This window comes from Notolabrus celidotus, chromosome 13 (genome assembly GCF_009762535.1).
Source record: "Notolabrus celidotus isolate fNotCel1 chromosome 13, fNotCel1.pri, whole genome shotgun sequence".
Taxonomy (NCBI): Eukaryota; Metazoa; Chordata; class Actinopteri; order Labriformes; family Labridae; genus Notolabrus; species Notolabrus celidotus.
In genome coordinates this window covers 32,289,363-32,315,317 of record NC_048284.1, presented here as the reverse complement: position 1 = coordinate 32,315,317, position 25,955 = coordinate 32,289,363, and the positions used below count along the sequence as shown (strand labels likewise).

The window sequence follows — 25,955 nt, the reverse complement described above, 5'->3', positions numbered from 1 at the left end:
CTACCAGAACTTGGGCATTGTCGCAGAGGTGCCTACACCCTGGCAGTGGCTCCGCATGGGGATTCCGTGTGAAGTCCTGGTTTGTTGGTCTCAGGGAGCTGAGACCAAGAGGGGGACTTGTGGATATGGGGCTCCACACCTCACTCTTACATACTCACAATTGTCACTATTTACTCAATCACATTCATTTACTTAATCATATTATATCATATTAATTTTACTCATATAGCCAAATATACTAATCATCACGAGTGTTTAGATACAAATATAGTGTGTACTGAAACCATGCAGCTTGGCACCATGGAGAACTGAGACCTGTACAGTATTGAGGCCTCTGTCACCCTGAACATCTGAGAGAGTGGAAAAGTACTGAGAACCAAAGAACGCCATGACTGCATGTCTGATAGCGGAAAACCATAACAACAAGAAGGACCTGAAGGTCGTAGTCACAACGACATATCAAAAGTAAGACGTAATGTAGCCAAAAACAGGAACCAGGGCCTTGGGAGAATTCCATGCATCAGCAGACATAGGTTCAGTATCCCAGGAATTAAGGGGGGCAGGTGGCAGACCACACGTAGCTGATGTGCATTGGTGAATGATGAGAGAACGTTATCCTTGAGGGTAGACAGGAATGTGTGTGCGCTAACTTTCACGTTTCAGGACAACTTCTCAGGCCTTGAGGAGTATGATGGGAGTCAGAACGAGGAGGACGTGGACGCGCCTCGGGCCAATGAGGGGGAGGCAACGCCCTCAAATTATGCACAATTCAAATTCATCCTATGTGTTAATAAATACTGGGTCAGGGAAAAAGTAGTCAGTTCAGACTTCGCGAACTGAACAGCACTGTTGTTGATCAGGGACACGATAGTCAGACCCAGAGCTCTGTACACTTTGCAATTTCTACTGGTGTTTAGAATAAAGCTGATTTTTGAAACTTCAATACCTCCTCCTATTTTCTTCATCAAACGAACACGCGAGGACCAGGCATTCAGAGAGGTCCTCCAACAACCTGGACTCTAAAATTCACCATGTGGTCTTGTTGGAGCAAAACGTGAGCACATGTGGACAGAGGGTGGAGCTGGAGAGGAGTGAGGGCTTTACAGAGGCTAACTTCTCCAAGCTAAAGTCAACACCTGGTGGTTCATTCAGACTCTGCTCATGAGCTAGTTTCCCCTGGTGTTTCCACAGAGTGAGATGTTCTTCATGGTGGGAGCTGACCACAGCTGTTTCTTCATCAGACTGAAGAAGCTAAGAGAGCTCCTGGAACGTAGCGGACTCTCCTGAATCTCCAGTGAGTGAGCGGAGAGTAGACCACACATACTGGGTACCTTACATGAACTTGTCCTCTCATTACTGCGGTCCACCAGAATCTCTCAGGAGCAATGACAACAACAATCCTGACTCCTACGCACCAGCCCACAGAGTATCAATAACAAAGAGAGCCAACAAGCCAGGTACAAACATCCCTCCAATAATCCTGGAGTTTGACTCAGTGAAGAAGCTGGAGCAGAGACTTCTTGGACGGACAGTTAGTGTCATAAACCTCACTGAATGTTGGATTATTTGTCAGATTTTAACACATGAAAGAAACTGAAAACGGCACCAACAACACAAACACGTCTGAGAGGTCAGAGAGGAAAAAGGCTGTGTTGATATCAGACACACAGCAAGCATCATTCACCTGTCACCACAAGAGGCCACGCCCCTAATTCTGCACACCTGAAGGCTTATTCTAGTTGAAATAGGTGAGTTATATAAAAACTGGACCCTGTATGAAGAGAAAAAAGCTCCAAAGACTCCAGATCATCTTTGTACCAGGCTGTTTATTTCTGCTCTAAAAATTGACTTTTAAAGATGGGACATTTTCATTTTGGATTTTTTTGTTTCTACAGCCTCTAGTGGACATTTGAGGAACTGCAGCTTTGTGCTTCATTTCTGAAGTCCAGTATAAAGAGCAGCAAGGACTTCAGTGGTGTTCAGAGCAGCAGTGGAGCAGCTGTGTGATGCAGCCAGCTTCTTTTCAGCTCTCATGTTAACATGTTGGAGTGAACACACTGAGGAGGAAGCTCACAGACCTGCAGACACTTTGGGCATCAAGTGTTCACTCAGACTGCAGAAACAGAGAGAGAGAATCACTGCTCACTGTGATGATGGATTCACTTCTGTTAGAGTTCAAAGCTCTTAGAAACCACAATCTCACTGACATTTGAAGACTTCATCAAACTTTGAGTTTTTACAGCAGACTGTTCCTCTGAAGACTGAACAGACTGTTGCAGCTCTGATCACAGACTCTGGAGGACTAACTCCAATCATATCAGTTCACAGAGAGAAGTTCAGGAAATCTGACACTGATTGTAGAAAAGAGATGAAAACAGCAGAGATGAGGCAAGAGAAGTTAAAAGACATGAAAAACTGTGGCGCCAATGGAGAATGGACAACATGACATGAAGTAAATACTGAACAGAACACAGCATGGGATACAGCGCTGTTTAAAGATGGTGGATGAAAAAGAAAACATCAACAGACTCTGACAGTGACGAGGCAGAAACACTCAACACAACAGTCAACTCAGAGACATAATCACAACAAGCTTCCTGAAGCCCGTCATCGTCCTCGCACAGCTTCACTGTGGAAAACAGCGGCTGAGTAGTTTGGAGGTTTACAGAGAAAAACTGTCTTTGCTGTGATACTAAATGTGTTTGCTACATTACAGCTGAAACCAGCATGAACGGATCAGGGCTCTGTACTGACCTCAGAGTCTGCAGTCTGTGGAGGGGACTCTCCACAAGATCAGACAGCTGCTTCACTCCTGATTCCTGCAGGTTGTTTCCACTCAGGTCCAGCTCTCTCAGATGGGAGGGGTTGGAATTCAGAGCAGAGGCCAGAGAAGCACAGCTGATCTCTGACAAACTGCAGCCCAACAACCTGAATAAAAATAAATGATGTAGATAAAAAATGATTTATTATCCAATCAGACGTGTTCATGTTTAAATGTGTAGCTCAACATTACAATGTCCTAATCAATGATCTTTGTCCTAAAATAAATGCAGACTTTGTCATTCTGTTATTGAAGATCATCATAATGTCAGCCTTCTACAGACCTCATCCAAACATCAACACAACATTCATACACCTGTTCATGTCAACACAGCATTCATACACCTGGGCCCGTTTCAGAAAGCAGGTTAAGCGAAAATCCCGAGTCAGTCCACCCTGTAATGAGGGAAACTCTGTGTTTTCGGTTTCTCAAAGCCAGTTCAGCGTAACACTGACTCAGTTACCCGGGCAACTTACTCTGTGAAACTAACCTGCTCGCTGGCAGGTTTGCTTCACCAAACCCTGAGTTACCCCTGCTCATAAACTGAAGCCCACAGACTGAAAGCAGTCGTACCGGGGGGAGGGTGGGTGTCACGGATTAAAAAAAACAATACACCGGACTTCCAGGTGACCGTGTTAGGCGGATGGCTGCTTGAGTTGAGGGCTCTCCGCCAACATCCCTTAATTTATTAATATCTAAGCATTTCACACCATACAAGCTTGTTGTTTTAGCTATCAATGATGCCGGATCCAAAAGGAAAGGGGACAAAAACTTTGAAAGACGAAGATATCAAATCTATCGCAGAAGTTGTGAGAACTTTGTTACGCAAGGAGCTTGATGCTAGCTTGCAACAGGTGGCTACCAAGCTAGACGCAGTGTAAACAGTGCTAGCATCAATTACCACGAGGATCGCTTCGGCCGAGGGGGAGTTAACCACCCTAAAAGCTAACGCGAAGAAAGATTCAACCGCTGCTTCCACTGTGCAAGAAAAGATGCTCAATTTTGAACAGAAGTTTGCTGATTTGGAAGACCGTAACAGGAGATGCAACATTCATGTTTATGGACTACCAGAGAACATAGAGGAGGATGCCCCTGCGCAGTTTTTGGAGATAATGATTCCAGTTTGGTTTCCTGAATTGAACCACCTGAAACCCAAAGTTGAACATGCACCACGTATCTACAGAGGCGGACCCCCAAAGGAGGGAGATCCACCCCGGGCTTTCATCTTCTGCTGCCTACGCTTCACCGTGAGACAAGCTATCCTCCGTGAGGCCAGGAGGCTCCCCCTCTGTTCATGTCAACACAACATTCATACACCTGTTCATGTCAACACAACATTCATACACCTGTTCATGTCAACACAACATTCATACACCTGTTCATGTCAACACAACATTCATACACCTGTTCATGTCAACACAACATTCATACACCTGTTCATGTCAACACAACATTCATTCACCTGTTCATGTCATCACAACATTGATAACATTAATTTGATCTGACTAATAACAGTGGGTATTTTAACAAGTACTTGGAATCACACTGTCATCTGTGTTTAGGCAGAAATTTGTGTCAGAGCAGAAACTAAATTTGAATTATTTAAATTTGTATTTGAATCACTTTATTTGTATTTGTAGTGAAAAAAAATAATCTGGAAAAAAAAAAGGATAAATTGAATGTATTATTTTGAAAATGAATGTACTCAGAAAATTCAAAATTCACATTCAGTGTTCTTGATTCGGGGGGGGCGGGCGGGCGGGCTGTAACCATCCGTCTTCATAAAGCAGCATGATCATTGACATGGACAAAAGTTGCATGACTATCAAAAACTAATTTAGTCACAGAGAGGGGAATACAGGGATCTGTCTGACGCGCTGACTCCAAGGGAGGAAACATGAAGCCGTTACTGCAATTTGAAGGTGTTCATTTGACCTTCTCGATAAAATATACTTTCAAACATATATTTCATGAAGATAGACTTGCAGAACAGAATTATGTGGTGGTAAAAAGCTTTAGCGGTCAATAAAAATATCAGCACCCTGCCTCCTCTCTCCCTGCACCAGGCAAAACAGATTCACAGGCAGTTGCAGGTGAAATTCAATAGGCAATCAGTCAGCGCCAGTGACACACATAAACACACACACACACACACACACACACACACACACACACACACACACTCCCAGTGAAAGTGAGAAACCCATCCCTGCCTCTACATTCCTGCCCCTAATTATACCAACATAATAATTACCGAACAACAATAATAGTAGCAAGGAATAATTCAATGTAAAATACATTCAAACAAGACAAACAATTCCATATCCATTTTTTTCCCTTTTTTTTTCTTTTTGAAAATATGAGAATAACTCATTGTCAATGTCCTTGAATAAGCGTGTTCTTCATGCGCCAGTAAGTGTCTCTAGGCCAGAGGTTCCAGAACTTATGGAGCCTAAATAGTGTGGTCTGTGCCACAAGTCTCATGTTCAAAGTCAAGTCATGTCAAAACAAGTCGAGTCAATAAGTAATCCATCAGGTGTCCTCGGCTTCCTGAAGCAGGCAAATCTTTGTGACAGGCCTGTCCAGACAGCTTGTCCTGGTCTTGATCTTAACTTGTCAAACGAGTCCTTTTTAAAAAAATCTTGAACAGCTTTGACAACTCTCCCCATGATCCAAGAATTGCGGGGTGCAGAGTCATCCACAATGAAATTGCACTTGATTTTGTTCCATTTTTGTCGCTCCTGAAGCTGTGGTAGGTATTCTTTTATCCATCTTTTCCAGAACAGATTGGACATGTACTGTACTTGTTTCCATCTTCGTACAGCATACAAGTCCTCGTTTTGGAAAACACCAGGGGGAAATGATGGTTGACCTTTGAGGAGAAGAAGATGGTTGGGAGTTAGAGCCTCCAGGTCATTAGGGTCTGTAGATGCGTTTGTTATTGGTCTGCTGTTGAGAATAGCTTTGATTTCGCACAGCACATTGTGGAGACCGTCATCATCCAGAGTTTGTACTCTTAAAGTAGAGTTAAGGACTTTCCTGATTGAGGGAATTAATCTCTCCCAGGCTCCTCCATGATGGGAACCACTTGGAGGATTAAACTTCCACTTTATTCCTTTCTGTAGAAGTTCATCATGGATCTGAGACTGATTCCACTGTTCCAAAGATCTTTTCAACTCTCGATCAGCACCAACAAAGTTGGTCCCATTGTCTGAGCAGAGTTCTTTAACTTGGCCTCTTCTTGCTGTAAAGCGACGTAGGGTGTTGATGAAGGAATCTGTCTCCAATGACGCAGCTACTTCAATATGCACAGCTCTTATAGCTAAGCAAGTGAATATCACTCCATATTTTTTAACTTTAGATCTTCAGCATTTCACTTCAAATGGACCAAAACAACCAACTCCGACTGAGGTGAATGGAGGTTCATCTGGAGAGATCCTGTTGAGTGGCAAGTCTGCCATCTGTTGGCTGGCTGGCACTGCTAGAACCCGTCGGCAAACAACACATTTGGCCAAGATCTTTCGTATAGCCACACCGGCCCCAGTAACCCAATATTTCTGGCGTAGCTTTGCCAAAATGTGGGTTCTTCCACCGTGGCCGACTTCTTTGTGTATTTGTCTTAGAATGAGGTCAGAGATATGAAGATCTTTAGTCAATATGACCGGATGCTTTGACTCTTCAGGTATTGCTGCCCTACTAAGCTGTCCACCGACTCTCAAGATGCCATTGTCAAGCTCAGGATTTAGTTTGTATATGTGACTCGTCTGGTTCACATTCTGATTCTTTAGGGGGCTGGAAATCTCGTCTGGGAATCTTTTCCTTTGGCATGATCCAATTATTTCCAGCTCTGCCTCTTTTACCTCCTCCACAGTAAGAGAAACATTGAACAAATCTTTGACACTCTGCAGCTCCTTTTTCAGAACATCCTTCTGCTCTCTCTGATCTCTCTTTGAGTGTGACAGCAGTGCCTTGACCTCCTTCCTCTTCTTCCAGAGACTTAAGAGTCTATTTTTGAATCTTAAGACCCAACCCATCACTCTTTTCAGATGGTTCCAGGATGAGGCACGGTCCATCAATTGAGACACTGAATCAACTTCTGTTTTGACTGAAACTGCATTAGCCAAAATGCTCATTCTAAACTCAGGATCCTCTGGATCTGATAGTTCTTTTGAGATGTCTGGGTTTGTAGGCCATTGCTCCTCTGCTAGCAGAAACTGTGGGCCACACATCCATTGCTTATCCTTAAGGAATGACTTCACTCCAAGTCCCCTGGAAGCAATATCTGCTGGATTGGACAAGGTGCTCACATATCTCCACTGAGCTGCATGAGATGCTTTAAGGATCTCCGAGACCCTGTTGGCCACAAATGTCTTGTATCTGGAAGGATTCATTTTTGACATTCTTTAGTACTGAGGTGCTGTCAGTCCAAAAGACTGAGTCAAGCAATATCATCTGCAGCTCCTTTCTCCACAACCTGTCCATACGTGCTGCTACTACTGCTGCTGTTAGCTCCAGTCTTGGAATGGTAATTGGTTTTAATGGAGCCACCCTGGCCTTTCCCATGACAAGGACGCTGCACAGTTCTCCATCAGTGTTGCGTAACAGTAGGTAGGTAGCTGTTCCATAACCCACCTCGCTTGCATCTGAAAAATGATGCAATTGGGCAGAAGCTACAGTGCCAAAGTCCACAGGCTTAAAACATCTGCTGACCTTGAAATCCTCAAGCAGGTGGAGCTCCTGTATCCAATTTGTCCACTCCAGTGCAATGGGTGTGGGTACAACATCGTCCCACCCGAGGCCTTTCCTACACAGATCCTGCAGAATTAGCTTGGCTTTTAGCACCACTGGCACAAGCACTCCAAGTGGGTCGTAAATGGAACTGACCACAGACAAGATCCCTCTACGAGTCAAAGGTCGATCTTGGATTGAAATCTTGAACTTGAATGCATCTGACTGTACACACCATTGCACACCCAGTACTCTCTCAACAGGGAGTGTGTCATGGTCCAGATCCATCTCCATTACGTCCGCTGCCTTGTCCTCTTCAGGAATTGCAGCCAACACGTTTCTACTGTTACTTATCCACTTCTTTAGCTGAAAGCCACCTCTGGCACAAACGGCTCGAAGGTCATGATAGAGAGCAATAGCCTCAGATTCAGATGGCACCGAGACAAGACAGTCATCCACATAGAAGCTTTGCATATTGGTCTCCACCACCTACTGACTGAAGGAGTTGCTGTTATCCTCCGCACACCTTCGCAAAGCAAAGTTTGCACAGCTCGGTGATGAAGTTGCTCCGAAGAAATGGACACACATCCTGTACTCCTCCATGGGTTGAGAGAAATCCCTACTGGGCCACCAGAGAAATCTTAGCAGGTTACAGTCTTCAGCTGGTACACGCACCTGGTGATACATGGCTTCGATATCGGCCATTAAAACGATGGATTCTTTCCTGAATCTGGTTATGACTCCGATTAATGAGCCGGTTAGATCGGGTCCTTGCAGCAGCTGTTTGTTCAGTGACATCCCTTGGAATGATGCAGCACAATCAAACACCACTCTGATTTTCTTCTTTTGTGGATGGTATACGCCATGGTGTGGAATATACCACGTTTTGCCACGACTGTACCCCAGCTCTTCAGCAGGCACCTGTTCAGCATAACCACAGGAAATGATGTTGTGCATAAAGGCGGAGTAATCTGCTTGAAATATGTCATTTTTTTGGAACCTTCTTTTCAGACTCAAGGCGCATTGTTCTGCTAGCTTGCGGTTGTCAGGCATGCACACATTTCCTTTCTTTAGAGGCAAACCAATGGTGTCGTGACCATCCACCAGCTCAACAGTGCTTTTCACCATTTCCATTAAACTGGCAATCTTCTCTTGATGGACTCAGTTGCTCTTCATGGCTGCATTCAGGGAAGTCTAGTTGAAACTGCTGCTTCCACAGTTCATCCAATTTCACCACAGAGATGTGGTTAACAGTAATGTTGGGTTGATCCAGTTCTGCTTCACCAGACATTGGCCCGTTAACAGTCCATCCCAACAATGTCTGAACAGCGTATGGCCCTCCACCTTCACTTGGAATCACCTTTATAGGTGTACCCCTTGCGAATATGGCCATCGGACCAGATCCTGCTCCCGTGGTATGTTGCTCCTGCACACAGGCATTTTCTTCTGTGTAAAGACATCTGGCAAGTCACAGTAGAGGTCACTTTCCAGGCCAGCCACCTCCAGATCTGAGACAATGCAACTTCCCACAAGCTTTTCCTGGCCCATAGTGCGTAAGAGAATTTTAGTTCCTCTTCCTGAAACATTCAGCTTATTCATCAGACGTGATGTACAAAAGGAACCAGAACTGCCTTGTTCAAAAAGGTGATATTCATTAGGCAATCAGTCAGCCCCAGTGACACAAACACACAAACACACAAACACACACACCCACACTCCCAGTGAAAAGTGAGAAACCCATCCCTGCCTCTACACAAAATGAAACCTTGAAATCAGCTCAGAGTCTGAGTAGTGATCTCAGATTACTCTCTCTTATCTTAACGAACTTTCATCAATCATCATTTAAACAAGTCACGCCTCCGTCGCCTTTTTCTCTCTGACTGTAATCTTTCATATTACATGCTGCATTATCCTGCTCCTTCCTAGGTGTAAAAGTTACACCCAGGTGTATCACAAACAGAGCTTAGTCTAACTGGTGCACAGAGCTTAACTTCAGGTCGGTCGTAACTTTCAGCACTGAGTCAGACGTAAGGTTATAGCCAGGCGTACGCCCAGCTGCTGCCCCGGTGTTTAGTGAAAATAGTTGTTACACAACATGTGAAAAGGAGAGCTGTGAGTCTGCACTCCATAACTCTTCTCTGTCAACCAGATGTGACTCTGAGAAAACTGAATTTGAAGAACTAAAACTGAAATGTGAAATTAGAATTTTCAGTGACGTGAATTAAATCTCAAAATATTATATAATATAAACGTTAAAATTCAGTCTCTGCTGACACAAATTTCTGCCCATATCAGTGTTTGCAGGCTACATTTGTTACAAGAAACAGAAAAATATGAACAAAAGAAAGTGTTTGACTTCCTGACTGTAAGGTATGTATGAACAAAGTTAACTTCCATTGTTAAACATGTCAGACCAACAGTTATAACAGAGAGTCAATGAACTGACCTCAGAGTCTCCAATTTGCAGAGTGGACTCCCCAGAGAACCACACAGCAGCTCCACTCCTGAATCCTGCAGCTCTAAGTTATTACTCAGGTCCAGTTCTCTCAGATGGGAGGGGTTGGACTCCAGAGCAGAGGCCAGAGTAGCACAGCTCATCACTGACAAATTGCAGCCCCCCAATCTGAATAGAAATGAAGTATGTAGATGTGAAAAGGAGAGCTGTGAGTCTGCACTCCATAACTCTTCTCTGTCAACCAGATGTTTGTCTGAGAAAACTGAATTTGAAGAACTAAAACTGAAATGTGAAATTTGAATTTTCAGTGTGACGTGAATTAAATCTCAAAATATTATGTAATATAAATGTTTAAATTCAGTCTCTGCTGACACAAATTTCTGCCCATATCAGTGTTTGCAGACTACATTTGTTACAAGAAACAGAAAAATATGAACAAAAGAAAGTGTTTGACTTCCTGACTGTAAGGTGTGTATAAACCATAGACTGTATAAAATGTGGACGTAGGATCAGTGATGTCACCCATCTGTTTCTGAAGAGCTGTTTTTAGGTCAATCGTCGGCGGCAGCCATATTGCTGCTTTCGAGTGATTGTGACGTAAAGAGGCGGAGTTTGGGCCTCCTAGCCAACAGCTACAGTGTTCCTGCTGGCAGCTGTGCCTCTGATTGGAAGACTTGGAATCTCAATATCTTCGAAATTGCCGCGTTAGTAAAAAAATCACCCCGTAGAGTGTGTGCCGATCGAGAAATGAGCTATCCAGACTACACCTGTCTTTTGTACCAGGCTGTAAACATGTTCATTTTTGCTGTAAAGATCGTCTTCTTTGAATTGGTGTGTATGTGGTTTGCGGTACTTCCGGAGCTGGCCTCAAGCGGATCCTCGATATACTGCAGCTTTTAACACTTCCGCATTGGACTCATATTTTTAGACCGGAGGTTGCCGCTTGGTGTGAACAAAGTTAACTTCCATTGTTAAACATGTCAGAAAAAATGTAATAACAGAGAGTCAATGAACTGACCTCAGAGTCTCCAGTCTGCAGAGTGGTTTCTCCAGAGAACCACACAACAGCTCCACTCCTGAATCCTGCAGCTCTAAGTTATTACTCAGGTCCAGTTCTCTCAGATGGGAGGGGTTGGACTCCAGAGCCATGGCCAGAGTAGCACAGCTCATCACTGACAAATTGCAGCCCCCCAATCTGAATAGAAATGAAGTATGTAGATGTGAAAAGGAGAGCTGTGAGTCTGCACTCCATAACTCTTCTCTGTCAACCAGGTGTGACTCTGAGAAAACTGAATTTGAAGAACTAAAACTGAAATGTGAAATTAGAATTTTCAGTGACATGAATGAAATCTCAAAATATTATATAACATAAACGTTTAAATTCAGTTTCTGCTGGCACAAATTTCTGCCCATATCAGTGTTTGCAGACTACATTTGTTACAAGAAACAGAAAAATATGAACAAAAGAAAGTGTTTGACTTCCTGACTGTAAGGTGTGTATGAACAAAGTTAACTTCCATTGTTAAACATGTCAGACCAACAGTTATAACAGAGAGTCAATGAACTGACCTCAGAGTCTCCAATTTGCAGAGTGGACTCCCCAGAGAACCACACAGCAGCTCCACTCCTGAATCCTGCAGCTCTAAGTTATTACTCAGGTCCAGTTCTCTCAGATGGGAGGGGTTGGACTCCAGAGCAGAGGCCAGAGTAGCACAGCTCATCACTGACAAATTGCAGCCCCCCAATCTGAATAGAAATGAAGTATGTAGATGTGAAAAGGAGAGCTGTGAGTCTGCACTCCATAACTCTTCTCTGTCAACCAGATGTTTGTCTGAGAAAACTGAATTTGAAGAACTAAAACTGAAATGTGAAATTTGAATTTTCAGTGTGACGTGAATTAAATCTCAAAATATTATATAATATAAATGTTTAAATTCAGTCTCTGCTGACACAAATTTCTGCCCATATCAGTGTTTGCAGACTACATTTGTTACAAGAAACAGAAAAATATGAACAAAAGAAAGTGTTTGACTTCCTGACTGTAAGGTGTGTATAAACCATAGACTGTATAAAATGTGGACGTAGGATCAGTGATGTCACCCATCTGTTTCTGAAGAGCTGTTTTTAGGTCAATCGTCGGCGGCAGCCATATTGCTGCTTTCGAGTGATTGTGACGTAAAGAGGCGGAGTTTGGGCCTCCTAGCCAACAGCTACAGTGTTCCTGCTGGCAGCTGTGCCTCTGATTGGAAGACTTGGAATCTCAATATCTTCGAAATTGCCGCGTTAGTAAAAAAATCACCCCGTAGAGTGTGTGCCGATCGAGAAATGAGCTATCCAGACTACACCTGTCTTTTGTACCAGGCTGTAAACATGTTCATTTTTGCTGTAAAGATCGTCTTCTTTGAATTGGTGTGTATGTGGTTTGCGGTACTTCCGGAGCTGGCCTCAAGCGGATCCTCGATATACTGCAGCTTTTAACACTTCCGCATTGGACTCATATTTTTAGACCGGAGGTTGCCGCTTGGTGTGAACAAAGTTAACTTCCATTGTTAAACATGTCAGAAAAAATGTAATAACAGAGAGTCAATGAACTGACCTCAGAGTCTCCAGTCTGCAGAGTGGTTTCTCCAGAGAACCACACAACAGCTCCACTCCTGAATCCTGCAGCTCTAAGTTATTACTCAGGTCCAGTTCTCTCAGATGGGAGGGGTTGGACTCCAGAGCCATGGCCAGAGTAGCACAGCTCATCACTGACAAATTGCAGCCCCCCAATCTGAATAGAAATGAAGTATGTAGATGTGAAAAGGAGAGCTGTGAGTCTGCACTCCATAACTCTTCTCTGTCAACCAGATGTGACTCTGAGAAAACTGAATTTGAAGAACTAAAACTGAAATGTGAAATTAGAATTTTCAGTGACATGAATGAAATCTCAAAATATTATATAACATAAACGTTTAAATTCAGTTTCTGCTGGCACAAATTTCTGCCCATATCAGTGTTTGCAGACTACATTTGTTACAAGAAACAGAAAAATATGAACAAAAGAAAGTGTTTGACTTCCTGACTGTAAGGTGTGTATGAACAAAGTTAACTTCCATTGTTAAACATGTCAGACCAACAGTTATAACAGAGAGTCAATGAACTGACCTCAGAGTCTCCAATTTGCAGAGTGGACTCCCCAGAGAACCACACAGCAGCTCCACTCCTGAATCCTGCAGCTCTAAGTTATTACTCAGGTCCAGTTCTCTCAGATGGGAGGGGTTGGACTCCAGAGCAGAGGCCAGAGTAGCACAGCTCATCACTGACAAATTGCAGCCCCCCAATCTGAATAGAAATGAAGTATGTAGATGTGAAAAGGAGAGCTGTGAGTCTGCACTCCATAACTCTTCTCTGTCAACCAGATGTTTGTCTGAGAAAACTGAATTTGAAGAACTAAAACTGAAATGTGAAATTTGAATTTTCAGTGTGACGTGAATTAAATCTCAAAATATTATATAATATAAATGTTTAAATTCAGTCTCTGCTGACACAAATTTCTGCCCATATCAGTGTTTGCAGACTACATTTGTTACAAGAAACAGAAAAATATGAACAAAAGAAAGTGTTTGACTTCCTGACTGTAAGGTGTGTATAAACCATAGACTGTATAAAATGTGGACGTAGGATCAGTGATGTCACCCATCTGTTTCTGAAGAGCTGTTTTTAGGTCAATCGTCGGCGGCAGCCATATTGCTGCTTTCGAGTGATTGTGACGTAAAGAGGCGGAGTTTGGGCCTCCTAGCCAACAGCTACAGTGTTCCTGCTGGCAGCTGTGCCTCTGATTGGAAGACTTGGAATCTCAATATCTTCGAAATTGCCGCGTTAGTAAAAAAATCACCCCGTAGAGTGTGTGCCGATCGAGAAATGAGCTATCCAGACTACACCTGTCTTTTGTACCAGGCTGTAAACATGTTCATTTTTGCTGTAAAGATCGTCTTCTTTGAATTGGTGTGTATGTGGTTTGCGGTACTTCCGGAGCTGGCCTCAAGCGGATCCTCGATATACTGCAGCTTTTAACACTTCCGCATTGGACTCATATTTTTAGACCGGAGGTTGCCGCTTGGTGTGAACAAAGTTAACTTCCATTGTTAAACATGTCAGAAAAAATGTAATAACAGAGAGTCAATGAACTGACCTCAGAGTCTCCAGTCTGCAGAGTGGTTTCTCCAGAGAACCACACAACAGCTCCACTCCTGAATCCTGCAGCTCTAAGTTATTACTCAGGTCCAGTTCTCTCAGATGGGAGGGGTTGGACTCCAGAGCCATGGCCAGAGTAGCACAGCTCATCACTGACAAATTGCAGCCCCCCAATCTGAATAGAAATGAAGTATGTAGATGTGAAAAGGAGAGCTGTGAGTCTGCACTCCATAACTCTTCTCTGTCAACCAGGTGTGACTCTGAGAAAACTGAATTTGAAGAACTAAAACTGAAATGTGAAATTAGAATTTTCAGTGACATGAATGAAATCTCAAAATATTATATAACATAAACGTTTAAATTCAGTTTCTGCTGGCACAAATTTCTGCCCATATCAGTGTTTGCAGACTACATTTGTTACAAGAAACAGAAAAATATGAACAAAAGAAAGTGTTTGACTTCCTGACTGTAAGGTGTGTATGAACAAAGTTAACTTCCATTGTTAAACATGTCAGACCAACAGTTATAACAGAGAGTCAATGAACTGACCTCAGAGTCTCCAATTTGCAGAGTGGACTCCCCAGAGAACCACACAGCAGCTCCACTCCTGAATCCTGCAGCTCTAAGTTATTACTCAGGTCCAGTTCTCTCAGATGGGAGGGGTTGGACTCCAGAGCAGAGGCCAGAGTAGCACAGCTCATCACTGACAAATTGCAGCCCCCCAATCTGAATAGAAATGAAGTATGTAGATGTGAAAAGGAGAGCTGTGAGTCTGCACTCCATAACTCTTCTCTGTCAACCAGATGTTTGTCTGAGAAAACTGAATTTGAAGAACTAAAACTGAAATGTGAAATTTGAATTTTCAGTGTGACGTGAATTAAATCTCAAAATATTATATAATATAAATGTTTAAATTCAGTCTCTGCTGACACAAATTTCTGCCCATATCAGTGTTTGCAGACTACATTTGTTACAAGAAACAGAAAAATATGAACAAAAGAAAGTGTTTGACTTCCTGACTGTAAGGTGTGTATAAACCATAGACTGTATAAAATGTGGACGTAGGATCAGTGATGTCACCCATCTGTTTCTGAAGAGCTGTTTTTAGGTCAATCGTCGGCGGCAGCCATATTGCTGCTTTCGAGTGATTGTGACGTAAAGAGGCGGAGTTTGGGCCTCCTAGCCAACAGCTACAGTGTTCCTGCTGGCAGCTGTGCCTCTGATTGGAAGACTTGGAATCTCAATATCTTCGAAATTGCCGCGTTAGTAAAAAAATCACCCCGTAGAGTGTGTGCCGATCGAGAAATGAGCTATCCAGACTACACCTGTCTTTTGTACCAGGCTGTAAACATGTTCATTTTTGCTGTAAAGATCGTCTTCTTTGAATTGGTGTGTATGTGGTTTGCGGTACTTCCGGAGCTGGCCTCAAGCGGATCCTCGATATACTGCAGCTTTTAACACTTCCGCATTGGACTCATATTTTTAGACCGGAGGTTGCCGCTTGGTGTGAACAAAGTTAACTTCCATTGTTAAACATGTCAGAAAAAATGTAATAACAGAGAGTCAATGAACTGACCTCAGAGTCTCCAGTCTGCAGAGTGGTTTCTCCAGAGAACCACACAACAGCTCCACTCCTGAATCCTGCAGCTCTAAGTTATTACTCAGGTCCAGTTCTCTCAGATGGGAGGGGTTGGACTCCAGAGCCATGGCCAGAGTAGCACAGCTCATCACTGACAAATTGCAGCCCCCCAATCTGAATAGAAATGAAGTATGTAGATGTGAAAAGGAGAGCTGTGAGTCTGCACTCCATAACTCTTCTCTGTCAACCAGGTGTGACTCTGAGAAAACTGAATTTGAAGAACTAAAACTGAAATGTGAAATTAGAATTTTCAGTGACATGAATGAAATCTCAAAATATTATATAACATAAACGTTTAAATTCAGTTTCTGCTGGCACAAATTTCTGCCCATATCAGTGTTTGCAGACTACATTTGTTACAAGAAACAGAAAAATATGAACAAAAGAAAGTGTTTGACTTCCTGACTGTAAGGTGTGTATGAACAAAGTTAACTTCCATTGTTAAACATGTCAGACCAACAGTTATAACAGAGAGTCAATGAACTGACCTCAGAGTCTCCAATTTGCAGAGTGGACTCCCCAGAAAACCACACAGCAGCTCCACTCCTGAATCCTGCAGCTCTAAGTTATTACTCAGGTCCAGTTCTCTCAGATGGGAGGGGTTGGACGCCAGAGCCATGGCCAGAGTAGCACAGCTCATCACTGACAAATTGCAGCCCCCCAATCTGAATAGAAATTAAGTATGTAGATGTGAAAAGGAGAGCTGTGAGTCTGCACTCCATAAATCTTCTCTGTCAACCAGGGACCGTTTCAGAAAGCAGATTAAAGGAAAATCCCAGGTTAGTCAACCCTGAAAATTGGGAATCTCAGATTATTTCTGTTTCTCAAAGCCAGTTAAGTGTAACACTGACTCAGTTACCCGGGCGACATACTCTATGAAACTAACCTGCTCGCTGGTAGGTTTGCTTCACGGAACCCCTGCTCATAGATTGAAGCCAGTAGAGTGAAAGCAGTCTTACGGGGGGGCGCAGAACGGATTAATAAAAACAATACACCCAGTTCTGCATTGCTAACTAGGCCATCTATGTATTTATGTGATTGAAGTGAAGTGGCAGTTAAACAAAGTAGCGTAGCAGAGTGATATGTGTAAACATGTCAGACCAACAGGGATAACAGGGTCAATGAACTGACCTCAGAGTCTCCAGTCTGCAGAGTGGACTCTCCAGAAGACCACACAGCTGCTCCACTCCTTTATCCTGCAGCTCGAAGTTATTACTCAGGTCCAGTTCTCTCAGATGGGAGGGGTTGGACGCCAGAGCAGAGGCCAGAGAAGCACAGCTGATCGCTGACAATTTGCAGCCCCCCAATCTGAATAGAAAAGAAGTATGTAGATGTGAAAAGGAGAGCTGTGAGTCTGCACTCCATAACTCTTCTCTGTCAACCAGATGTTTGTCTGAGAAAACTGAAACTGAATTTGAAGAATCGAAATCTCAAAATATTATATAATACAAACGTTTAAATTCAGTCTCTGAAATTTCTACCCATATCAGTGTTTGCAGACTACATTTGTTGCAAGAAACAGAAAAATATGAACAAAAGAAAGAATCAGAATCAGAAATACTTTATTTATCCTGGGGAGGGAAATTTGGTCATTACAGAGCTCTAATAAACATTATGTAAGAAAGTCAAAATATTAATAGTAGAAGAAATAAATAAAATAAGATATAAATATGAATAAAGTAAAATAAAATAAAATAAAGAACAAATAAAATAGGATAAAATGAAATAAAATAAAAGTATATACAGAAGCACAGAATAGTTAGAATTATCTATGTACAACAGGGAATGAAGGAGAAATATAGAAGGATGTTAAAGTGGCATATAGAGTATTTCATGGTTATTGCACAGAGTACAGGTTATTGTTCAGTGAATTAGAGGGAGCAGTTGAGCAGTTGGTCACAGGCAGGAATGATTTCCTGTGGCGTTCTGTGGTGCATTTAGGGGGGGATCAGTCTCTCACTGAGCTCCTGGATCACATTATCTGTAAAAAGCAGAGATAGAATCCTAAGGTCACCGAACTGGACACCCTCTGCCACTTGGCTGCGCCTAGAAATTCTGTCCATAAAAGTTATGAACAGAACCGGTGACAAAGGGGAGTCTTGGCGGAGTCCAACCTCAAGTGGGAACGGATTCGACTTACTGCCGGCAATGCGAACCAAACTCTGGCTCCGACAAAGCAGAGATTGGATGGCCCGTAGCAACAGGCTCCATATTCCCGGAGCACCCCCCACAGGATACCTCGGGGGGGACAGTCATAAGCCTTTTCCAAGTCCACAAAGCACATGTGGACTGGTTGGGCAAACTCCCATGCCCCCTCCCGCACCCTCACAAGGGTATAGAGCTGGTGCAGTGTTCCATGGCAAGGATGAAAACTGCATTGTTCCTCTTGCATCTGAATTTCAACCAACAGCCGGACTCTCCTCTCCAGCACCCTGGAATAGACCTTTCCAGGGAGGCTGAGGAGTGTGATCCCCCTTTAGTTTGAACACACCCTCTGGTCCCCCGGGGCCTTGCTGCTTTGGAGTCGTTTAACTGCCTCAGGGCCTTGGCCCCAGTGATGAACGAGCCCACCTCAGAGTCCCCCAACTGCTTCCTCCTCGGAATGCATGCTCCTTGCATTGAGGAGATCCTCAAAATATTCCTTCCACCGCCTAGGTCAGCAGCTCCCCATCCACACTGTAAACAGTGTGAACAAAGGGCCACTTCCCCTTCATAAGCTGTCGGACGGTCTGCCAGAATTTCTCCGAGGCCAACTGAAAGTCCTGTTCCATAGACTCACCAAACTTCTCCCATGGCCAAGTTTTTGCCTCTTTGACCGCCAGGGCCGCAAATCACTTGGTAAGACGCTGACGGCACCCTTTACCTCTGGTGTCCACCCGCAGGTTCAGGGATTACCGCCACGACTAGCCCCAGCAACCTTGTGTCTGCAGCTCTGGAAAGCCACCTCAGCAATGGCGGCGGGGAACCAGGTCCTGTCATTTTTCTTCATCAGGTGTCTGGGGGCCGCACTTTGTCCACCCCCTCACCTAGGTCCTGTTTGCCTTGGGAGACCCTACCAGGGGTAATTTCCCCCAACAACATACTGTAGCTCCTAGGATCATTAGGGTACTCAAACCCCTCCATCACATTAAGTTGGCACAGCCCTATTTCAAGAAACTCATCTAACTGACCCTCTGTCTTAGAATCAACAGATTACCTCGTGTTTTCACAGAAAACTTCAATTCTAAGCAGAGTTGCAATTCTTATTAATAAAAAAATTAATTCAGCCATAATTCTACCTTCTCAGATCCAGAGTGACAATATGAAGTTATTATTATTTCAATGTATAATACACTCTATACTATCGTTCATTTGTATGGCCCCAATAAAGATGATCCGTCATTTTTCCATAGACTCTTCTCAGGATTCAACAATATCCCCATATCCCCAGCCCTCAGTTAATCATAGGAGGGGACCCCAATATAGTGCTAGAACAAACTGTAGATCGATCAAGTACCTCAGGTAACATTAGAACTCACCACCCCACAGCAGTCTTAAAACTGTACATGGAGGATTGTGGTCTTGGTGACAGCTGGAGATTAAACCACCAGGATGAAAGAGAATACACACACTTCAAAGGTTTATCATTCATACTTCAGAATTGAATTCTTTTGAACCACTAACTCCCTTCATTCAGATATTCCAGACACAAAAGTGTATTCAGTTACTATAAGTGATCATTCCCCAGTATAATTTATGGTAAACAGAAAGCTTCATCCAAAAATATCAACCAAATGGAGGTTTAACACATCACTGCTTAAAGACCAAGATTTTAACAGTTACTTAAGGAGAGAGTGGACATCCTTCATGGAATTAAATGACTCTCCGATCAACCCTCCTTCACTCCTCTGGGAAACAGGTAAAGCAGTCTTGGGGGGCAGGATCATATCATACGCATCATACATAAAAAAAGAAAGATACTGAACTAGAATGTAAATTAGAACTCGAAAATAGCTACGCCTTCAAACCCTCCACGGTGAATTACAAAAGTTTAAACTAGAACTGAATGGCATTATAAACTAAAGCTCTGAAGAGATAAATACTGTTTTTATGAACTTCTACAAAGAATTATACAACTCCGATTACAATCCAAATATTGATGATATCCATCAAATCTTAAATACTATTGACTTACCACACCTCACACAAGAGCAGGTAAACAATTTGGACCATCCATTCTCCCCTGAGGGACAGCGCACTCAATAAAATGCCAAACCACAAGGCACCAGGCCCAGATGGCTTCCCTGCTGAGTTCTACGAACATTTCTGGTCAACCATTTCCCCATTGTTTATGAGGATGATAGATGAATTTACAGCCACCTCCAGAATACCTCCGACTACAGATACAGCAATGATAACACTCCTCTTGAAACCAGATAAGGATCCAACTTATCCCTCAAACCACCGCCCATTGTCCCTCATCAGTGCGGACATTAAAATCATCAGCAAGGCGCTAGCATCAAGAATTGAAAAAAATCATTCTACTCCTGATACACCCAGATCAGACAAGTTTCATTAAAGGTAGACAGTCAGCTCATAACACTCGCAAACTATTCAACCTTATGCAACTTTCAAAACAGCAGAAATCCAGCTCTATTATTTTATCACTTGATGCAGGAAAAGCATTTGACAGGGTTAATTGGAAGATTTTACTTAGAGTTTTACAAAAATATTTGTTCTGAGAGTAATTTACTAACTGAATAAAAGCACTATACACCTCACCTAAAGTCACTATCACTGCTAACGGAATCAATTCACAAATTTTCACTCTTCACAATGGTACTTGGCGAGGATGTCCTCTCTCTTCTTCCCTGTTTGGCATTTATTGAGCTATTAGAAAAAAACATAGTATTAAAGGAATCCAAACCCCACCACAGAACAGATAATAATTCTATATGCAGATGATGTGTTACTCTTCCTCCAGGACCACAACCCGGCCCTACAAGAATGCTTTACGGTCTTAAATTCATACTCAGTTCACTGGTCGAAATCTACCATCCTGCCACTCACCCCGGCTGAATGGGATGTGGCCGCCCAGTCCTCCCCCTTTTACATTCCCACAGGTAATATCAAATATCTAGGTCAGAGGCCCTCAATAGGCGGCCCACCGACCGACTATTTGTGGCCCCAAAACTGTTATCCCTTCACTCTGTGTTTTGGTCGGGTCACCGTGTGTTTTCCGGGACTGGTCTCCATGCCAACGAGACACTGACAGCCTGTTACTGGGTCACTTAGAGTCCACTGCTGCGAGTGCAATGTTCAACTTTCACTTTCGTTTATGGAGCAGTTCACATATTGCCACTTTGCCAGCTGTAAGACTCTAGAATGCACGAAAACCTTGTGTTCCAAGTTTGCAGCTCAAAGAAAAGTGGACGGTGAAAATCAACTATTGAAAGAAGAATGGAGTGAAACTTTTGAATCACTCACCCTCCAACCACCACAAGACCCATGTGCTTCATATGCCAGGAGACTAAAGCTGTGCTGAAGATTTCCAATTTGAAACGGCATTATAAGACGAAGCATAGGAATGTTGAAGAGACATTTCCTCAAAATTCAGAGGTAAGAACTACAAAATAAATGCACTGAAATCATCATATCAAGCTGCAAGCAGGACCCTTGACACATCTATGACACAAATCACACAACAACAACATTTACAGTTGTGCTCATAAGTTTACATACCCTTACTGGCAGAATTTATGATCTCTTGGGTAGTATCTGTTGTCTTTATGATATAAAAAGAGTAAACACAGTTGTTTGATAATAATTTGCTTCACCCAACCACTAACCATGAGTGAAAAAAAAGTTTTTCTCTTATCTTTCATATTCTCTGAAAAATGGCTAAAAAAATCACAAATTCTGTCAGGGTATGTAAACTTTTGAGCACAACTGTAGTTCATATTTTTGTTGTTATTTTGAACGAAAAGGACATTTTGTTTTGAATATTACAGTATTATTGCATATGGTCCGACCGACCTCATTAAATAGACCTTTGGCTCATTGAAAAAAATATGTGTGGCCCTTTAAGATTTGTATTTGAGTACCCCTGATGTAGGTATTAATATTTTCTCCAAGCTGTCAGAGCTGGCCAACCTAGACTTCACCCCACTACTCAGATCAATACAAGAAGACCAAAATCGCTGGACCAACTCACCAATTTCCCTTTCTGAAAGAATATCAACAATTAAAATGTCAATCCTACCTAAAGTCAACAACTTATTTTCTATGATCCCCATTTCTCCCAACACCTCCTGGATCAAATCTCTTAACTTAGCTATAACAACATTTTACTGGAAAAATACAACTCCAGGATAAAACTCTCAACTCTTCACTCAGCAAACCATCTCAAATTTTTAATAAAGTGGATTAATCCCTCTGAAATAGATTCTCACTGGCTACATACAGAACAGGCCTTATGCAGTAACATACATTTCATCAAAAAAGCAGATTAACATCACATTATTATAACATTATTATTAAATATTATGCCTAGTTTTTCCTTCTCTATTCCTATTTATTTATTTTTTATTTTTCAATATACAGTGGATATCAAAAGTCTACACACCCCTGTTAAAATGTCAGGTTTTGTGATGTAAAAAAATGAGACCAAGATAAATCATGTCAGAACTTTTTCCACCTTTAATGTGACCTATAACATGAACAATTTAATTGAATTTTTTTTTTAAATCTTTTAGGGGAATAATAAAAAATAAAAAGCTAAAATAATGTGGTTGCATAAGTGTACACACCCTTTAACTAATAGATGAATTTACAGCCACCTCCAGAATACCTCCGACTATAGATACAGCAATGATAACACTCCTCTTGAAACCAGACAAGGATCCAACTTATCCCTCAAACCACCGCCCATTGTCATAATTGAATTTTTTTTTTAAATCTTTTAGGGGAATAATAAAAAATAAAAAGCTAAAATAATGTGGTTGCATAAGTGTACACACCCTTTAACTAATAATTGTTTGAAGCACCTTTTGATTTTATTACAGCACTCTATTTTTTTTGTAGGAGTCTATTATCATGGCACATCTTGACGTGGTGATATTTGCCCATTCTTCTTTCAAAAGCTCCAAATCCATCAGATAGTGAGGACATCTGTGCACAGCCCTCTTCAGACCACCCCACAGATATTCAACTGGATTCAGGTCTGGACTCTGGCTGGGCCATTCCAAAACTTTAATCTTCTTCTGTTGAAGCCATGCTTTTGTTGATTTAGATGTATGCTTTGGTTTGTTGTCATGTTGAAAGGTGAAATTCCCCTTCATCGTCATCTTTCTAACGGAGGCCTGGAGGTTCTGTGTTAAACTGACTGGTGTTTGTAACTGTTGATACTTCCCTCCACCTTGACTAAGGCCCTGGTTCCAGCTGAAGAAAAACAGACCCAAATCATGATGCTGCCCCCACCATGCCTCTCTGTGGGTCTGGTGTTCTTTATGTGATGTGCAGTGTTGTTTTTATGACAAACATACCTTTTGGAATTATGGCCAAAAAGTTCAACCTTGGTTTCATCAGACCATAAAACATTTGATGCTTTTGGGAGACTTCATGAATGTTTTTGAAACATGTTGCTGGGCTTGGATTTTTTTCTTCATAAGAAAAGTCTTCCGTCTTGCCCCCCTACCCATAGCAGAAACATATGAAGAATAGGAGAGATGTTGTCACATGTAGTACACAGCTAGTACTGGTGAGAAATCCCTGCAGCTCCTTTAATGTTGCTGTAGGCCTCTTGGAAGCCTCCCTGATCAGTTTTCTTCTGGTCTTTTCATCAGTTTTGGAGGGATGTCCAGTTCTTGGTAATGTCACTGTTGATCCATATTTTCTCCACTTGATGATGACGGTCTTCACTGTGGTCCATGGTATATCTAATGCCTTGGAACATGTTTGTACCCTTCTCCTGACTGATACCTTTCAACAATGAGATCCCTCTGATGCTTTGGAAGCTCTCTGTGGACCATGGCTTTTGCTGTAAGATGAAACTGAGGACATGTGATGAAAATCCTCCTAGAACAGCTGATAAGCTTTATTGGGATTAATCAAAGTCACTTTAAATTATGACAGGTGGATACTTGCTAAAGCCTTACAGTCTAAATGATCCTTACTATAAATATGTTCACAGCTGTATGGATGAGCGTGTTTATGTGAGTGAGTGAGTGAGTGAGTGAGTGAGTGAGTGAGTGAGTGAGTGAGTGAGTGAGTGAGTGAGTGAGTGAGTGAGTGAGTGAGTGAGTGAGTGAGTGAGTGAGTGTGACAACCCTTGTTCATTTATTTATCTCTTGCTTCTATCTTTTATAGAACTCCGTCCTGCTTTTCTACAGTCATTATATAACATGATCGGGTTTTCAAGCCATAGTGGTGGGGGGTTTGGTCTGGGCTGGTCGGGGTGAGGGGAGGCAGGGGTTTACCCGGTGTGGCCTTGTGGCGTCTTGTTGGGCTCTAGAGCAGGAAGGAGGTGTTTTGGACGGGAGCTGGTGGCTCCTCCCACACCCTTTTAAGGAGAGAACGGAAGAAGAAGGAAAAAAAATCTAAACACTAAATGAACATATCAACATGATGATTCATTCTGGAGTTACCCAGAGCGCGTTCACATGAACGGGGTGGATTCAGCAACATGTGACCAATCACAGACACAGACAGTCTGCTTTCAGCACATCGACATATTTTCTAAATTTAGAGCACAGATATTAGAATAATATGAAGAAGTTAAACACATAATCCAGATTAACTTCAACACAGCTGAGTTTGAAACATGAAGGAAGAACTGAGAGATAAGACACAGTGTCCTGCCCATCTCTCTCCCCTCAAGATCAGCTCACAGGGCTCCGTGATTGAGCAAGCTGAGTTTTCTCCAAACTGATCTCTGATCCTGAACATAACCTACCCCGGAGCAGGTTAGGAGTTCAGCATTATTAGCCATGGTGATTTACCCATGTAAGGAGTGAACCCCCATGGTAGTCCTGAAGATCCAGAGTTTACCCTGAAGTTACCTCGATAACCACAAATCCTGCTTCGTAGTATACCCCTCAGAGCTGAAATGAGTTAGTGAGTTCTCTTACTTTGAGTCTGAGGGTCCAGCTTCATTTCTGAAGTTCATAGCAGGATCTTTAGTCCGGTCAGTCTTCAGAGACACACAACTGGGTCCTCCTCTTCCTCTAAACGAACACTCGTGTTCTGATCTGAAGTCAGTCTAAGAGATTAAACACAAACACTCAGTGAGAGAGGAATACACACGAATCGAAAGAGAGTTTAAGAGTCACACCCAAGACTCAGAGAGCAGGAAGTAACACACACACACACATGAATCAGGAGAGAGTTTAAAAGACACACCCAGGACTCAGAGAGCAGGAAGTAACACACACACACACATGAATCAGGAGAGAGTTTAAAAGACACACCCAGGACTCAGAGAGCAGGAAGTAACGCGCGCGCGCACGCACGCACGCACGCACACACGCACACACACACACACACACACACACACACACACGAATCAGGAGAGAGTTTAAAAGACACACCCAGGACTCAGAGAACAGGAAGTAACGCACACACACTCACACACAAACACACACAGGGTGCATCTCAAAGCTCTAAACTGCAGTCTCCTCGCTCCTCGCTCCTCGGCCGAACCGGAAGTACTTACCGACGCGCCATTTTAACTTGTGTCCCAAAGCTCTAAACGCTGCTGGAGGAGAGAGGAGCGAGGAGCGAGGAGACTGATCCGAGGAGGGATAATCGAGGAAACACGAGAGCAGACTTTGCGGAAGTCTTTTCTCTGACAGACACGCCCCCTTATCGAATATCACTCACCGATTGGACGCTGCAGCGGCTCGGACTTAACCGAAACTTAACATCAGCTGAGTTTAATAACAGAGAAAAGATGGACCTTAAAACAGTCATTAAGGGTGCCCTGAAACAGATCATAAACATACGTCGGTTTCTAAACAGTCTGTGTGTGATGAGCTGAGATTAAAAAGTGTTTGATGTGAGTTTTAAAAACAATATACTGATCGCAAAATCATAAATTCAACATTACAGAGGATGGATTATGTTATATCTGATTGTTTTTGTCAGATTCACTGTCTAAC

General features: G+C 42.7%; 1 protein-coding gene across 1 annotated transcript in view; it reads right to left on the bottom strand.

The window, feature by feature from the left end:
• The window catches only part of LOC117823835 (ribonuclease inhibitor-like), a 34,860-nt gene extending 9,419 nt beyond the window's left edge, over window positions 1–25,441 (bottom strand). The window contains exons 1-13 of the mRNA XM_034699081.1: window positions 25,426–25,441; window positions 24,927–25,057; window positions 16,951–17,127; window positions 16,308–16,484; window positions 15,757–15,933; window positions 14,730–14,906; window positions 14,179–14,355; window positions 13,152–13,328; window positions 12,601–12,777; window positions 11,574–11,750; window positions 11,023–11,199; window positions 9,996–10,172; window positions 2,755–2,928 (exon numbers count right to left, since the gene is read on the bottom strand). Coding sequence (XP_034554972.1) covers window positions 2,755–2,928; window positions 9,996–10,172; window positions 11,023–11,199; window positions 11,574–11,750; window positions 12,601–12,777; window positions 13,152–13,328; window positions 14,179–14,355; window positions 14,730–14,906; window positions 15,757–15,933; window positions 16,308–16,484; window positions 16,951–17,127; window positions 24,927–24,964 — 1,982 coding nt within the window. The 5' untranslated portion in view covers window positions 24,965–25,057; window positions 25,426–25,441. The remainder of the gene's footprint in view (window positions 1–2,754; window positions 2,929–9,995; window positions 10,173–11,022; window positions 11,200–11,573; window positions 11,751–12,600; window positions 12,778–13,151; window positions 13,329–14,178; window positions 14,356–14,729; window positions 14,907–15,756; window positions 15,934–16,307; window positions 16,485–16,950; window positions 17,128–24,926; window positions 25,058–25,425) is intronic.
• Window positions 25,442–25,955: the final 514 nt, after the last annotated feature.